Source organism: Grampus griseus (assembly GCF_964374135.1).
Source record: "Grampus griseus genome assembly, chromosome: 7".
Taxonomy (NCBI): domain Eukaryota; kingdom Metazoa; phylum Chordata; class Mammalia; order Artiodactyla; family Delphinidae; genus Grampus; species Grampus griseus.
In genome coordinates this window covers 44,207,646-44,225,067 of record NC_139001.1, presented here as the reverse complement: position 1 = coordinate 44,225,067, position 17,422 = coordinate 44,207,646, and the positions used below count along the sequence as shown (strand labels likewise).

The window sequence follows — 17,422 nt, the reverse complement described above, 5'->3', positions numbered from 1 at the left end:
GGCCCTCAGCAGTGAAAGCTTCGAGTCCTAACCACTGGACTACCAGGGAGTTCCCTATATTTGTTTTTAATAGTGGGATTTTACTTTCCAACAGATTATTACTTCTTGTTGTAGCCTTTTCTTTTTCTTAGAGAAGACCTTTTAACATATCTTTTAAAGTCATTTTATTATTGATGAACTCTTAGTTTTTGCTTGTCTGAGAAGTTCTTTATCTCTCCTTCAATTCTAAATGGTAATCTTGCTGGGTAGTATACCCTAGGTTGTAGGTTTTTTCCTTTCAGCACTTTATATATATCATGCCACTCCCTGATGGCTTGCAAAGATTCTGCAGAAGAATCAAATGATGGCCTTATGAGGGTTCCCTTATATATGACTCTTTGTGGGGGGGTGGTTGTTGCCTTTAGAATTCTCCCTTTATCTTTAATCTTTCTATTTTAATTATGATATGTCTTGATGTGGGTCTGTTTAGGTTCATTTTGTTTGGGACCCTCTATGCTTCCTGTATTTGGATATCTCTTTCCTTCTTCAGGTTTGGGAAGGTTTCAGCCATAATTTCATCAAATATATTTTCGACCCCTTTTCTCTCTGTCTTTTCCTTGGACCCCTGCAAAGCAAATGTTAGTATGCTTGATGTTGTCCCAGAGGTCCCTTAAACTCTTCTCATTTTTTAATATTTGTTTTTCTTTTCATTGTCCTGATTGGGTGATTTCCATTATTCATATTCCAGATCACTTATGCGTTCTTCCTTTATCACCAAGTCTACTGTTAATTCTTTCCACTGTGTTTTTTGTTTCAGTTATTGTATTCAGTTCTGACTGGTTCTTTTTTGTTTCCTTTTAGTTCCTTGTTAAAGTTCTCACTTTGTTCATCTGTTCTTTTCCCTAGTTCAGTTAGCATTCTTATTACTAATGCTTTGAACTCTATCTAGTAAATTATTTACCTGTGTCATTAGTTGTTTTTTTCATGGGTTTTCTCTTGTTCTTTCATTTGAAACAAATTCCTCTGTCTTCTTATTTTGCTTAACTTTTTCTGTCTCTATGGAATTTGGTGAAACAGTTACTTATCTTGGCCTTGTAGTGGCATCCTTGTCTGGGAGCATCCCTATACTGTCTGTGTGTGCCAGGTGCCTTTGGTGGGAGAGCTGGATTTTATATGAGCATGAGTTACATCTTCCCCTATGGAGTAGTGGCAGCTTTCACCTTGGTTGGGGAGTAGGGCTAGAGATAGATGGGCTAGAACCAGAGTCACGTGTGAGCTGGGGCTTCTCTGCTCAGTGGCCAATACCACCCTATTGGGGATGGGATCAGGTCCCATGTTGCTGGAATAGAAGGTCTGAGGGTCAGGTCTGAGCTGGCTCTCTTCCCTCTAAGTGTGTGCTCTCCCCTCCCAGCATTGGCACACTTGCCCTTAAGGGGAGCTGGAGCAAGAGAGGCTGGTGTGGGTGCTTCTCATGGGTCGGGGTGCAGGCTGTGGTGGTCCTGGCACCAGTTAGAATTCCATACTACTCTTGATCTACTCTCTCCAGGAGCACCAACAGAGGCTGACTTCAACCCTGCTCAGATGCTGCATCGGGCCTGAGCCGGCTTCACCCTCTACAATTGTGCATTCTTTTCAGCCAGGACAACCCTTGCCCTAATGTGGAGCTATGCTGTAGAGCAAGAGGGACCAGGGCCAATGCTCAGTGTGGAATAGGCATGCACCATGGCTGTCCTGGCACCAGAGTTCTGGACTATTCCCAATCCACTTCCTTTGCAAGTGCCAGCAATGATTGCCCCTACCCCATTTGGATGCTGCCCCAGGTCCAAGCCAGCTCCATCCCCTACAACTGTGCACTCCCTTTGGCTGTGGCAGCCCTGTCACAGTGTGGAGCTGTGCCACAGAATGAGCCGAGGCCAGAGTGGATGCTCAGCTTGTCTGAGGTACGTGCTGGGGTGGTACTGGGAAACAGGCCAGAGACCTGGGCAGTTTTAATCTGCTTCCTCTGCCTTATTTCAGGAGTAAGCAAGCATGTGCGTGCTCTTCATGAGTGGAGTCTAGGTTTCTTATAGCCCCACTGTCAATCCTGCTGGTTTTCAAACCACCTGAAGCGACTCATCTTCCTGGTGTTGGACCCCATGGATGGGGTGCCCAGTAAGTGGTTCAAACCGCTCACTCCTCAGGGAGGATCTCTGAGCCTGTGTACTCCCTCCGCATCTGTGCCCCCTCCAAGAAGAGGAGGGGGATTACACAGACTTGCTTCTCTTCCCCTCCTGCTTGATTTCATGTGCATCTTTCTTACACATTTGGTTGTATAAGAGTCTTAATGCCAGTCTCCAGTTTGTTTTCAGTAAGAATTGCTCTACAAGTAGTTGTATTTATGATGTGTTAGAGAGGGGAAGTGAGCTCTGTATCCTCTGTCTCTGCTATCTTGATCCCACCTCTCAACTTTTTAGTTAAATAAGTTCAAAGTTAAAAAAATCCTTTTGTTAGATTATCCTGTGTTTTGCGTATTTGTTGTTGTTCAGGAGATGAGGTAAATTAAACCAGGCAATTAGATATTATTTCAGATAAGAATTTTTTTTTTATTTGAAGTATAGTTGATTTACAATGTTGTCTTAGTGTCTGGTGTACAACAAAGTGATTCAGTTTTACATATATATATTATTTTTCATATTTTTTCCATTATAGGTTATTATAAGATATTGAATATAGTTCCCTGTGCTATACGGTAGGACCTTGTTGTTTACGTGTTTTATATATAGTAGTTTGTATCTGCTAATTCCAAACTCCTAGTTTATCCCTCCCTCCTGCCCTTTCTCCTTTGGTAACCATAAATTTGTTTTCTATGTCTATGGGTCTGTGTCTGTTTTGTAGATAAGTTCATTTATATCATATTTTAAATTCCACATATAAGTGATATCATACGGTATTTGACTTTCTCTGTCTGACTTTTTTCACTTAGTGTGATAATCTCTAGGTCTGTCCGTGTTGCTGCAAATGGCATTATTTCTATTTTATGGCTGAGTAATAGTCTGCTGTATACATATACCACATCTTTATCCATTCATGTGTCAGTGGACATTTAGAGTGCTTCCATGTCTTGGCTATTGTCAGTAGTGCTGCTGTGAACATTGGGGTGCATGTTTCTTTCTGAATTAGAATTTTCTCCAGCTATATGTCCAGGAGTGGGATTGCCGGATCATATGGTAACTTTTTTTTAAGGACCCTCCATACTGTTTTCCATAGTGGCGGTACCAATTTACATTCCCACCAACAGTGTAAGAGGGTTCTTTTTTCTCCATACCCTCTCCAGTGTTTATTATTTGTAGACTTTTTAATGATGGCCATTCTGACCAGTATGAGGTGATAACCTCATTGTAGGTTTGATTTACATTTCTCTGATAATTAGCGATGTTGAGCATCAGATAAGAATTTTTAATTGAATAATTAAGGTTATCACATATGCTGTTAGCCTTATACCACCTATGTATTTCAAAGTGCAGAATAAGCATCATCACCAGGTAGTTTGAATATCTGCAGATTTCTTAAGATACTGTACATTCTAGTAAGCCCATGTTTCTCTGCAGTGGTAGAAATAAGATTATTCTTGTTTAGATCACATAGAAGAGATCATACTTAGCAGGTCAGACCTGTTACAAATAGGAGAGCCTAGCAAGGGATCAGAATAGCTTGCAAGGTTGAGCCTTCTTTGTGTTCCCAGAGTTTGAAGAGGACTGGCCTTCAGTGATAAAAGGGATTAATTACTGATTGTATGTGGATTTGAAGATCTGTGAAGTTCCTTCCACATCTAAATATGCTTTCCTCTTATCTACCAACAGGTACAACTGTAACTGCTTTACGATTGTTTAAGAATCTACCTGTAAGAAAGCAATTTTACTCAACTGCTAAAAAATGTAAAGAGGAAATAAAAAAGGTCCAAGATCTCCTCATAAACTATGGTATACTTAAACCTGATGTAAGGATTGTTTTTGTACATAACAAGGTAAGCATTATTGTAGTTTCAACAGGACATTTTTGGTATATGATATAATAAAGGGACAACATATTTTATCTAAATCAGTTAGATATGTAAAGAGTCTTCTTTCAAAATGTGTCCACATTTGTTTAGCTTTTTCTTTATTGTTTAAAGAGCATCTTTACTTTGTTACCTTGTACCTATATGAAATCTGATTGAACCTTTTATTTCTTAATTTCTAAGATAGGTGATTCTACCAAGAGACTTTTCCATCCAAGAAATGTTTGCTTCCTAACTATGACGATGAGTAAGACTTGTTCTTTTCCTTTAAAGAATTCACAATTTAGTAACATTTTCCACCTTCTATTCTAAACTGTTTCTTCTTTGGAAGAGTTTTTTGTTAAGTTTTTAAAGGAAACTCTACCTCATTTCTTTCCATTTTTCAAAGCAGGGCTGATAAGGAATTCCTCCTGTTGCTTGATGAATCTTAGGGGAAAGAAAGGTTTACATATCTTCTGATTGTTATGTTTTTCATAAAATTCCACACATGCACTTCAAAATATTTAATGTAACGTGAGTAGAACCACACAGCAGAAGTTTGGAAACCTGATGGGGAGTAGAGAGTTAACATTTATTAAGAGTGTACACAATGCCAGGGCCTATGCTAGGTGTGTAAAACTCCTATATCCACAGCAACAGCCAGGTGAGGTAGACATTATATCAATTTGCAGTTGTCCTCTGAACTCAGAGGTATGATACTCTGCTCAGTGTTGCACAGCTGGTAAATTGTTGAGATGGGTTTCAAAACTTTACCTGCCTACAGAGTATAGGTTCTTCACACTCTACTGTTTTGTCTTCCCATTTTAATACTACATTACATTTGTGTAGTTCTTTTCCAGGTTTCAGAGCACTTACCATAACCTTGTGGGTTAGACAGCCTTATCTCTATTTGTATGGGGAACTTGAAGCTCAGAATGATCTAAGGAATTGTTTTCTATTTTATAGTAAGTAATACTACTGAGGTCAGAACCCTTTTTCATCCAGTTTTCTTTCCACTCCATGTCTTTTTACTTGTTATTAAGAAGATTCCATATTAAACCAAGTTATGGTGGAATATTTATGATCAAAATCTTTGGTCATCTTAAAAAAATAAAGAAAAACATTAAAAATAGTCAGCCACCTGTTCCTGCTGGTATAGAGCTCAACCAAATGATACCTTGAGATCCCTTCCAGCTCTATCATGCTAGGATTCCTCAGGATGTTGATAGATAGAGACTCATCCTGTTAATATAAATAACCCTATGACCTCTTGATCCAAAGGACATTTAGTCATTAAAAGTTGAATTACCCAAGTTAAGAAAATATTAAGGGCAGAAGAAACAGTGATCACGAAGGGAAAACAAATGGAAAAAGGTAAAACATGAAGACAGGAGCTACATTTTTATAAAAGAAAAGTGACTACAACCAAAGAGAAAAGTTTTAAGAGAAAACAGAAGAATATTATTGCCCTGTGTAATGGAGATGCATATTTAAAGTCAAATATATATCTTCTAAGCTTTGAATAAGTTTATATTATTATCCCAATCTGTGTAAGATCATCAGTGTAGGCATTTTCTTTTGAAACTGGAAAGTAGTATTTTTTAATACACTGTATTTTATAATTTTTGGAAGACACTGTATCTGAACTTATACTGAGCAAACGCAGGTCTCTCGGTGGTCTTCAGTAATTTCAGATGCAGTTCAAATCCTGGAGAGTGTTATACCATGCAAGTAATGTAAGATTATCAAAAGTTTTATAGTAAAATTAAGTATTAGCTATTATTACACAAGGAAATCATGGACTCAATTATATTTTCAAGCTTTTTTCTTTTAGTATAAATTATTTTTTCACTCTTCTATTTATTAATAGTGCTGTTGTGCCTCAAATGTTATATTGTTAAATGTCCTAAAATAGCATTGATACATTATCATAAATCTCTTTGAACATTGAGTCCTGCTCTGCTCTTACAAACATGCTTATGTTTGTCATTCTTTATGTGCTTTTCTGAAGAATTTTTTTGCCTTAGCTTAAAATTTAAAGATGGCAATATTGTTGTCTCTTCTTTTTTTGAAATTTTTTTCTACATTAGAAACAAACAATCATATTGCACATAATATGAGAAGTACTATTGCTATTTTGACATCTTGGATTAAATAGTGTTCCTTCTTTTTATGAAGGTTTAACCTGCCAAGACTTTCTTTGAATACTGATAATGTTGATGTTCTTGCCAGTATGGTTATGTTAGAAAGAGGTATTTTTCTTCTTTCATCACCATGTTCCTTGAAAGCATATTGAATAATGAGACAGCCAAAGAGAAATAATTTACAAGTAGATTCAGTGACTTTATTTAAAGTAGATTTTGTTTGGAGAAATGCTAGAGCCATTTCTTTTTTTTTTTTTTTTTTTTTTTTTTTTTTGCGGTATGTGGGCCTCTCACTGTTGTGGCCTCTCTCGTTGTGGAGCACAGGCTCTGGACACGCAGGCCCAGTGGCCATGGCTCACGGGCTTAGCCGCTCCGCGGCATGTGGGATCTTCCCGGACCGGGGCACGAACCCGTGTCCCCTGCATCGGCAGGCAGACTCTCAACCACTGCGCCACCAGGGAAGCCCCTAGAGCCATTTCTTAGATGAGCACTACAGTCTTCAACTTTTGTTTTGTAACCGAATCCCTGTGAGGTCCTGCTACATATATTTTCATTTATAAAGTAGCTATTTCCCAGAATTAGAAGTTTTTCTCAATGTGGTGATATCTGAAACCCACTTAGTAGTATTAGCTCTTTCATAAGTGCATGAGTAATTTCATAGACCACTAGTTTAGAACATAATGGTAAATATGTGATTTCAGATAAGGGATACTTTCATACTTCATACTTGTGGATTTTCGTGATTTTCCTTTGCTTAAAATATCATTTGTATTTTAAAAAATTGTTTTGAATTTAATCCTGTCTTGATAATTAGAGTCCTGCTGTTATTGCAAAAGCTGAATTGGAGGGCTTCCCTGGTGACGCAGTGGTTGAGAGTCCACCTGCTGATGCAGGGGACACGGGTTTGTGCCCTGGTCTGGGAAGATCCCACATGCCGTGGAGCAGCTGGGCCCGCGAGCCATGGCCACTGAGCCTGCGCGTCCGGAGCCTGTGCTCCACAACGGGAGAGGCCACAACAGTGAGAGGTCCGTGTACCGCAAAAAAAAAAAAAAAAAAGCTGAATTGGATATTATTGACATAAGAAGGTCTGATCTGTCTCTTACAAAAGAGAGAGAGAAGTAATTTAAGGAATGGCTTTCTACCTATCCCACTTACATGTGACATGAATGTTAAGGCTTATTGGGATGAATTTATTTATTTTTGAAGTCTGGAAGAATGATGACCAAGAATGAGAAGGAAGGCACACATTTATTAGATTATAAACTAAAGATAAATAAGTGGTAGTTTATAATCTGTATGCCTTACATCTATGTTATTCCCTTTGTTCATTTTATTCTACTTTGCATCTTTTAGCCTTTTACTCATGTTTTTTTGTTTTTTTTTTTTTTGCGGTACGCCGGCCTCTCACTGTTGTGGCCTCTCCTGTTGTGGAGCACAGGCCCCGGATGCACAGGCTCAGCGGCCATGGCTCACGGGCCCAGCCGCTCTGCGGCATGTGGGATCTTCCCGGACCAGGGCACGAACCCGTGTCCCCTGCATCGGCAGTTGGACTCTCAACCACTGCGCCACCAGGGAAGCCCTTACTCATGTATTTTTGAATGTCCCAGTTTTGTTTCACCTGTGCTGTGAGGAATCAAGGAAAAGTCCTTTGCCCATAACTGGACCAGTATTAAAGGGTCACCCCTCCCCCCACCCATCCCAGCCAGTGTTGTGGAGGCAGTATAATCAAAGAGAAATTCCAGTCCAGGACTATGGTTCAAATGCCCCTTCCTTCTGAAGAATATATTCTTCCAGTTCTAACCTTGAAAGTTTGGGTGGTTTGTTTTTATTTCTTTTTTAATTAGTGAAGGTGGATGTTCCTTCAGATATATTTTAAGGTTAGCTTGGGGCTCATTATCAATCATGATTGGTTGGTTGTTTATTTGTTTTTATTTGCAAATTAATGATAAATTTTTTTAATGGTTCTCATTTTTCTTCTGTTATATTAACTTCTTTTACTTTTCACCTAACTTCTGTGAAATATTATATAGAAAAGATGAGGGCCATATATAAGTCAAATTCTAGTTTAGTTGATTTCTAATTTTGATGTTTGCTCACACTGTTAAAAAAGTCTTTGAAGTCTTCCCCTATCTGCCAGCAAGACTTAGTTATTATGTAGCTTTTTCCGTAGCATTTTCTGTGTATTCCTATTATGTCACTTTTGCTTTGTTGGAAATGATTTGCATTCTCTCTCCCCGTCCCAACAGCCTCTTGTGGAAGGGGGGGGCCGCATCTTGCTTATATCTGTATTCCTCTTAATGCTCACTTAGCATTACAAAATTTTGAGTATACAACCATAAAAAAGAATGAAATAATGCCATAGAGATTATCATACTAAGTGAAGTAAGTCAGAAAGAGTAAGGCAAATAACGCATAATATAACTTATATGTAGAATCTAAAATATGACACAAATGAACTGATCTACGAAACAGAAACAAACTCACAGATACAGAGAACAAACTTGTAGTTGCCTAGGGAGAGGGGGTGGGGGAGGGAGAGATTGGAAGTCTGGGATTAGCAGATGCAAATTATTATGTATAGAATGGATAAGCAGCAAGGTCTTACTGTATAGCACAGGGAACTATGTTCAGTATCCTGTAGTAAACCATAATGGAAAAGAATATATATGTGTGTGTGTGTGTGTGTGTGTGTATATATATATATATATATATATATATATATATATATATAACTGAATCACTTTGTTGTACAGCAGAAATTAACAAAGCATTGTAAATTAAAACCCCAAAATATTGAGTATAGTTCCCTGTGGTATACAGTAGGTCCCTGTTGGTTATCTCTTTTATATATAGTAGGGTATATATGTTAATCCCAAACTCCTAATTTATTCCTCTTCCCCCCCCTTTCTCCTTTGGTAACCAAAAGTTTGTTTTCTATGTCTGTGGGGTCTATTTCTGTTCTGTATAAGGTCTGTGGGGTCTATTTCTGTTCTGTACAAATGACCTGTATAAAGTCATTTGTATCTTTTTTTTATTTTTGGATTCCATATATAAGTGATATTGCATGATATTTATCTTTCTCTTTCTGGCTTCACTTAATGGTACAATAATCTCTAGGTCCATCTATGTTGCTGCAAATGCCATTGTTTTATTCTTTTTTATGGCCGAGTAATATTCCATTGTATATATATACCACAAATGGGACATAATTAAAAGCTTTTGCACAACAGAGGAAACCATAAACAAAACAAAAAGACAACCTACAGAATGGGAGAAAATATCTAAAAATGATGTGACTAGCAAGGGATTAATCTCCAAAATATACAGAGAGCTCATACAGCTCAATATAAAAAAAAACCAAACCACCCAATTAAAAAATGGGCAGAAGATCTAAATAGATATTTCTCCAAAGAAAACATACAGATGGCCAAAAAAGCACATGAAAAAATGCTCAACATTGCCGATTATTAGGGAAATGCAAATCAAAATTACTAGTACCACTTTAAATTCACGATCACTAATCTTTGTACTGCCTGGTAGTCATACTGTGTTTCTCTTGCCCATTTTCTCTCCTGGTCTCCTATATCAGTGCTTTAAACAAACTTTAATGTGCATACAAATCACCTGGGGATCTTGTTAAAAGTGCAGATCCTGATTTAGAAGGCCAGGGAAGGCCTGAGATTCTACATTTCCGACAAGTCTCCAGGTGGTGCAGTTGCTGCTGGCCCACGATCCACACATTGAGTGGAAGTCCCAAAGGGCTATTTCATGTGTTCTCTTCTCAGACAGTCAAGTCCTTCTTCCCTATCTTCACAAGAGTAGCACAGGGAACTAGAACATAACCTGATCTTACGTCCTATTTCACTGAGAAAATTGAGGCAATCAAGAGAGAACTTTTACAAACTACCCACCTGTCTGCAATTGTGCCCATACATTCAGCCTTCCCTTCTGTTGCTATAGATGTATGTGTCATGTTTCTAGGCAAGGCCAATTCCTTCACTTGGGCAAAACTTCTTAAAATACTTGTCTGTATTCATTGTCTCCAATTACTTTCCCCCCATTCTCTCTTGAACCCACTCTAGTCAGACTTTCTCTTTCTGCCAGTCCACAACTCTTACCAAGATCACCATTGACTTTCAGATTTCTAAATCCAGTGGTCACTTCTCAGATCTTATCTTACTTAACATTTGCTACAGTTGATCTCCGCATCCTTGAAACACTTTTTCACCTGTCTTCTAGGTCAACACACATACTTGGTTTTTTTCCTATCTTTCTACCATTTGTTATCAGTCTTCTAGTTCCACCTCATATCCTAACTTGTAAACATTTAGTGTCCTGTGGCTCAATTCTGGAATTTATCCTCATATATGTGTGTGTGTGTGTGTGTGTGTGTGTATGTGTGTGTGTGTGTGTGTGTATAATTTATTCTCATATATATTCTTTTCTTGATGTGCTTATTCAGTCTTATGCCTTTAGATATCATTTATACATTGATGACTCCTCAATTTTTATCTCCATTCTATAGCTCTCTTCTGAACTCCAAACTTATAGATCTAACTACCACCCCAAATCTCTCTTTGTTTTTTTTTGTTTTTTGTTTTTTGCAGTACGCGGGCGTCTCACTGCTATGGCCTCTCCCGTTGCGGAGCACAGGCTCCGGACGCGCAGGCTCATCAACCATGGCCCACAGGCCCAGCCGCTCCGCGGCATGTGGGATCCTCCCAGACCGGGGCACAAACCCGTGTCCCCTGCATCGGCAGGCAGACTCTCAACCACTGCCCCACCAGGGAAGCCCCCCAAATCTCTCTTTGGATGTTTAGTAATAAGCTCCTCACATTTAACATGACCAAAAGTAAGCTCCCTACCTTGTCTCTCAGAATTGCTCTTTCCACATCCTTCTGCATCAGCATGTGAGAATTCTGTTTCTCCTGTTGGCAAACCAGAAGCCTTAGGGTTATCCTTGACTACTGATTCTCTCACACTTTAATCTGATAAAAGAGTAAATTCTGTTGGTCTACCTTCAAAATATATCTAAAATCTAACTTCTTTTCATCATGTCTGACTACCACTGTCGTCCAAGCCACCATCATCTCTCACCTGGATTTTTGTAATAGTACTCTAATTGGATCTCCCCACTTCCTACCTTTCTCTCTTTAGTCTATTCCCAGCCCAACAGCTAGAGTGACCTGTAAAAACGTAATTCAGGTCATGCAACTCCTCTTCAGTGAGTTTCCATCTCAAAGTCTTTATAAATGGGCTGTGAGTTCTACATAAAGGTTAGTAAACCTTTTTTTGTAAAGAGCCATAGTGTAAATATTTTGGGTTTTCTAACTCATACAGGCTCTCTTACAACTGTTCAGCTCTGCTGTTGTAGCATGAAAGCAGCCGTAGGTATTAAATCTTTACTTTAAAAAGCAGGCAGTGGGTTGGATTCAGTCCTTGGGCTATAGTTTGCTGACCCCTGTTATAGATGATCTGATCCACTATTATGTCTGATCTCATTTTTTTCTTTTCTTGGCTTCAGCTACCTGGCCTCCTTGTTTTTTCCTTGAACGTACTAGTCATACTCCCAACTCAGAACCTTTGTATTTGTAGTTCTTTGCTTAGAACATTCTTCTGTATATCTGGTTCAATCCTCATCTTTTAGTTCTTAAAACTTCTCAATGAAGCTTTCTTTAGCCACCCTAAAATTATAACCATTTCTCCCGCCCCACACATGTTTTCCTGCTGCTGCTGCTTAAAACTTCTCAAAATCAAATACACTGTATGTTGTATTTATGGGTTTTTTTTTTTTTTTTTTTTTTTGCGGTATGCGGTCCTCTCACTATTGTGGCCTCTCCCGTTGCGGAGCACAGGCTCCGGACGCACAGGCTCAGCGGCCATGGCTCACGGGCCCAGCTGCTCCGCGGCATGTGGGATCTTCCCGGACCGGGGCACGAACCCATGTCCCCTGCATCGGCAGGTGGACTCTCAACCACTGCGCCACCAGGGAAGCCCTGTTGTACTTATCTTAATTTATTGTCTCTCTCTCCTCCTCTGGAATATAATTTCCATGAGTGGAAGCATTTTTGACTATTTTTTCACCGATGTGTCCCTAGTCGATGGTAGTACTTCACGTAGGTACTCAAAAAATAGGTGTTAAAATAATGAGTGTGATCAAGGATTGAGAGCATGGAGGACAGGAGTACTCTTATCACATTGGTGGCACTAGCCCATATGGGATTGTGAACATAGGTATTAAAGCACCAAAGATACAGTGGTAAATGGTGTCACTAGAATCAGAAAAGAGAGGTGGGAAAACAGCAAGTATCAGCTTTTATACTCGAGACATTTCCCTTTTTTTCTGGAGGGCTCCTAGGAAGTCACAGAAGAGGGACGGCTGACTTTAGCCACTTGGCAGGTGGGTGTTACTTCACTTGGCAGTGAAGTAGGAACAACCTGTAAAAGTGATTTCACCTAGAACTCCACAAGTGGGTGGGTCATAGGCTAATTCTATTACAGTGTAATTTGCTGATATAGATAAATGGACCAAGATCATTCTAGGTAGAGGAATAGTATGAATATAAAAGATGTAGGTAGGAAAGTACAGAGCACATTTAGAGGCAGTGAATAAGTCAGTTTAGGTGAGTAAGTATTTTATATAAAGGAATACAGGAAGATAAATCCTGAAAGACAATTTGAGGCTAGATTATAAAGGGTCTTTAATGCTAGGCTGATTTTTTCTTTTTAAATAGAAAATTGGGAGTAGGGAAGTGACTTGATCAGGGTGTTACCTCAGACAGTTAGTTTGGTAGTAGTGTGCTGGGAGAAATTATAGGAGGCTATAAATGGTGACATTAGTTAGGAAGCTGTAACAAACGTTCAGGCACTATGGGTCTGAATAGGATAAGCAGATAGGGCATAGAAAACAGTGTGATTGCTGTTATAAGGAAGAATCAATGAGACTGATTGACTGCACATAGAAAATGAAGAACAGAAAAGATGTGAGGATACCTGATTTAGTTAATGCCTAGGCAAATGATAATACTGTATACATGCCTTTTTTTATTCTTGGATGGGTGCATCTGTCTTTCTCCTCTTATATGTAGTACCTTCATGAATTACTCTGGCATAATTTTGATTTCACTCCGGAAAGAACCTAATAGAATCAAACCAAACTTTTAAAGTGAAGTTACTGTTACCTCATCAGTAGAAAGTTTTTGTTAACTAATCAATTAAGAAAGAAAAGCTAATCAACTCCAGGCTGCATATTATTTGTTAGCCTTAAAACTTGTTGCTTGTTTTTTTAATAAAAGGACAAAATTAGAAATAAAAAAAAAAAGAACCATAAGGTAATTGTTGGCATATTTGCCTGAATAGGGTGTATGGGAAGAGAACTGCCATCAGTTAAGGACCAGAGAGCCAGCTGATTGTAGGAGTGTTGGCAATTCAAAATCTGTAGGTTTGGTCGTCTTTTTTCTTTTCTAAATATTATTGTGTTAAGAACACTTAACATGAGATCTGCACACTTAACCAATAGTTTAAGTGTACCATATAGTATTGTTGACTAGCGGTATGGTGTACAGCAGATCTCTAGAACTTACTAACCCTAGCTGAAACTTTATGCCTATTTATTAGTAACTTCCTATTTCCCTGTCCCCCCAGTCCCTGTTAACCACCATTTTGACTCTTTGATTCTATGAATTTGTCTATTTTAGATGCCTCATATAAGTGGAATTATGCAGTATTTGTCTTTCTATGACTAGTTTATTTCACTTGGCATAATGGTCCTTATGATCATCCATGTTGTCACATGTTGTAGGATTTCCTTCTTTTTTAAGCCTGAATAATATTTCATTGTATGTATATAGTACATTTTCTTTATCCATTCATCCATCAGTGGACATTTAGGTTGTTTCCACATCTTGGCCATTGTAGATAGCGCTGCATGGGAGTGCTAGTATCTCTTTGAGAGTTTGCTTTCAATTATTTTGGAAAATACTCAGATGTAGGATTGCTGGATCATTTGATAGTTCTATTTTTAATATTTTGGGGTATCTCCATGCTGTTTTCTGCAGCAGCTACACCATTTTGTATCCCCACAAATAGTATACAACGGTTCCAGTTTCTCCACATAGTTACCAACACTTGTTTTCTTTTCAGTAGCCATCCTGACAGGTGTGAGGTGATATCTCATTGTGCTTTTTGATTTGCATTTTATACTGAGCATTTTTTTATATACCTGTTGACCATTTGTATTTCTTCTTTGGAGAAATGTCTATTCAGGTCTTTAGCCCATTTTTTGTTGGGTTATTAGTTTTTTGGTTTTAGAGTTGTAGGAGTGTCTTATATGTTCTGGAAATTAATTGTCAGATATATGGTTTGTAAATATTTTCTCCCATTTCATAGGTTGCCTTTTCACTTCATTGATTGCTTCCTTTGCTGTGCAGAAGCTTTTTAGTTTGATGTAGTCCCACTTGCCTATTTTTGTTTTTGTTGCTTGTCCTTTTGGTGTATTATCCAAGAAATCATTGCCAAGACGAGTGTCATAAAGCTTTTCTCGTATGTTGTCTTCTAGTTTTACAGTTTCAGGTGTTATATTTAAGTCTTTAATCTATTTTGAATTGATTTTTGTGTGTGGTGTAAGATAAGGGTCCAACTTCATTCTTTTGCATGTTGATATCCAGTTTTCCCAACACTATTTATTGAAGAGACTATCCTTTCCTCATTGTGTAGTTTTGGCACCCTTATCGGACATCAGTTGACCATATATGCATGGATCTTTTTCTAGGCTCTCTATTCTTTTCTGTTGGTATTTATGTCTGTCTGTATGCCAGTGCCATATTGTTTTGATTATTGTAGTAATCAAATACTACAATATATTGTAATATATTTCAACCTCAGGAACTGTCATGCCTCTAACTTTGTTCTTTATCAGGATTTATTTGGCTCTTCATGCTCTATTATAGTTCCATATGAGTTTTAGAATTGTGTTTTTCTATTTCCGTAAAGAATGCCATTGGGGTTTTTGGTTTTTTTTTTAATAGGGATTGCACTGAATCTGTAGATCACTTGAGTAGTATAGAAATTTTAACAATTTTAAGTCTTCCAACCCATGAACACAGGATGCCTTTCCACTTGTGTCATCTTTAATTTTCTTCATCAGTGTCACCATACAAGTCTTTCACCTCCTTAGATTTATTTCTAAGTATTTTATTCTTTTTGGTGCTATTGTAAATAAGATTGTTTTTCTAATTTCCTTTTCAGGTAGTTCATTGTTAGTATATAGACATACAACTGATCTTTGTATTAATTTTGTATCCTGCAACTTCATTGAATTTATTAGTTCTAACGGGTTTTTTATGGAGTCTTTAGGGTTTTCTAGAAATAGGATCTTATCTGCAAACAGGGACAATTTCACTTCTTCCTTTCTCATTTAGATCCCTTTTATTTCTTTTTCTTGCATAATTGCTTGGCTAGGACTTTCAGAACTATAATGAATAGAAGTGGCAAGTATGGGCATTCTTACCTTGTTACTGATCTTAGAGGAAAAGCTTTCAGTTTTTCACTGTTGAATATGGTGGGCTTTTTCTAGATGGCTTTTATTATGTTGAATTACCTTCCTTCTATTCCTAGTTTGCTGGAAGTTTTGGTTTTTTTGTTTTTTGCGGTACGCGGACCTCTCACTGTTGTGGCCTCTCCCGTTGCGGAGCACAGGCTCCGGATGCGCAGGCTCAGCGGACTTGGCTCACGGACCCAGCTGCTCCGCAGCATGTGGGATCTTCCCGGACCAGGGCACGAACCCGTGTCCCCTGCATCGGCAAGCAGACTCTCAACCACTGCGCCACCAGGGAATCCCCTGCTGAAAGTTTTTAATTGTGAAAGGTTGTTCAGTTTTGTCAGATATTTTTTCTGCATCTATTGAGATGATCACGTGATTTTTATCCTTTATTTTGTTAATGTGGTGTATCACATTAATTTAAATGGATATGTTGAACCATCCTTACATCCTAGAGATAAATCCCATTTGACCACAGTGTATGATCTTTTTAATATGCTGTTGGTTTGATTTCTAGTGTTTTGTTGAGAATATTTGCATCTGTATTCATCAGGGATATTGGCCTGTAGTTTGATTTTCTCATAGTATTCTTCTCTGGCTTTGGTATCAGGAAAATGCTGGCTTCATAAAATGAGTTGGAAGTGTTTCTTCTTTCTCAGTTTTTAGGAAGAGTTTGAGAAGGATTGGTGTTAATTCTCCTTTAAATGTTTGGTAGAACTCACCAGTGAAGCCATCTGGTCTTAGGATTTTTTTTGTTGGAAGGATTTTGATTACTGATTCAAACTTCATACTAGTTATAAGTTTCTTCAGACTTTTCTTTCATAACTTAATCTTCGTAGGTTGTATGTTTTTAGGAATTGAACCCTTCTTGTAGGTTATCCAGTTTATTGACATGTAATTGTTCATGTTGTCTGTCATGATTATTTTTATTTCTGTGGCATTAGTTGTAATATCTCTTCACTTCTAATATTATTTATTTGGATCTATTTTTGTTAGTCTAGCTAATAACGGTTTGTTTTGTCCCATTTCAAAAAACCAACTCTTATTTTTGTTGATTTCTTTTTCTGGTTTTTTTCTCTATTTTGTTTATTTATTTTCTACTCTAATCTTTATTTTTTTTCCTTCTGCTAACTTTGGGCTTAGTTTGTTGCCCTTTTTCTAGGTCTTTGAGGTATATAGTTAGGTTGTTTGACATCTTTCTTTTTTAATGTAGGTGATTTTTCTGTGAACTTCCCTCTTAGTATTGCTTTTGCTGCACCCATAAGTTTTGGTATGTTGTATTTTCATTTTCCTTTATCTCAAGGCATTTTATAATTTCCTTTTTTATTTCTTCTTTGACCTAGTGGTTGGTCAAGAGTATGTTGTTTAATTTCCACATATTGTGAATTTTCTGGTTTTCCTTTTGCTATTGATTTTTAGCTTCATTGCATTGTGGTCAGAAAAAATACTTGGTATGTTTCAATCTTTTTAAATTTGTTAATACTTGTATCGTGACCTAACATATGATTTTTCCTGGAGAAAGAGCCAAGTGAGCTTGGGAAGAATGTGTATTCTGCTCCTGTTGGGTGGAATGTTCTATATATGTCTATTAGGTCTATTTGGTCTATACTGTTGTTCAAGTCCTTTGTTTCCTTATTGATTTTCTGTCTAGATTTTCTATCCATTATTGGTCTTGACCTGAAAAAAAGAACAGCTAGAGAACCATGTAGAGGATGGAGTTGCATTGTAGAAGAGGTGGTTGGGGTA

At 37.9% G+C, this 17,422-nt stretch overlaps 1 protein-coding gene across 3 annotated transcripts in view; it reads left to right on the top strand.

The window, feature by feature from the left end:
• Positions 1 to 17,422, top strand: part of PMS1 (PMS1 homolog 1, mismatch repair system component) — a 98,752-nt gene that overhangs the window by 32,648 nt on the left and 48,682 nt on the right. For all 3 annotated transcript variants that reach the window (XM_082657920.1, XM_082657918.1, XM_082657919.1), the window contains one exon: positions 3,819 to 3,982. In XM_082657920.1, coding sequence (XP_082514046.1) covers positions 3,819 to 3,982 — 164 coding nt within the window. The remainder of the gene's footprint in view (positions 1 to 3,818; positions 3,983 to 17,422) is intronic.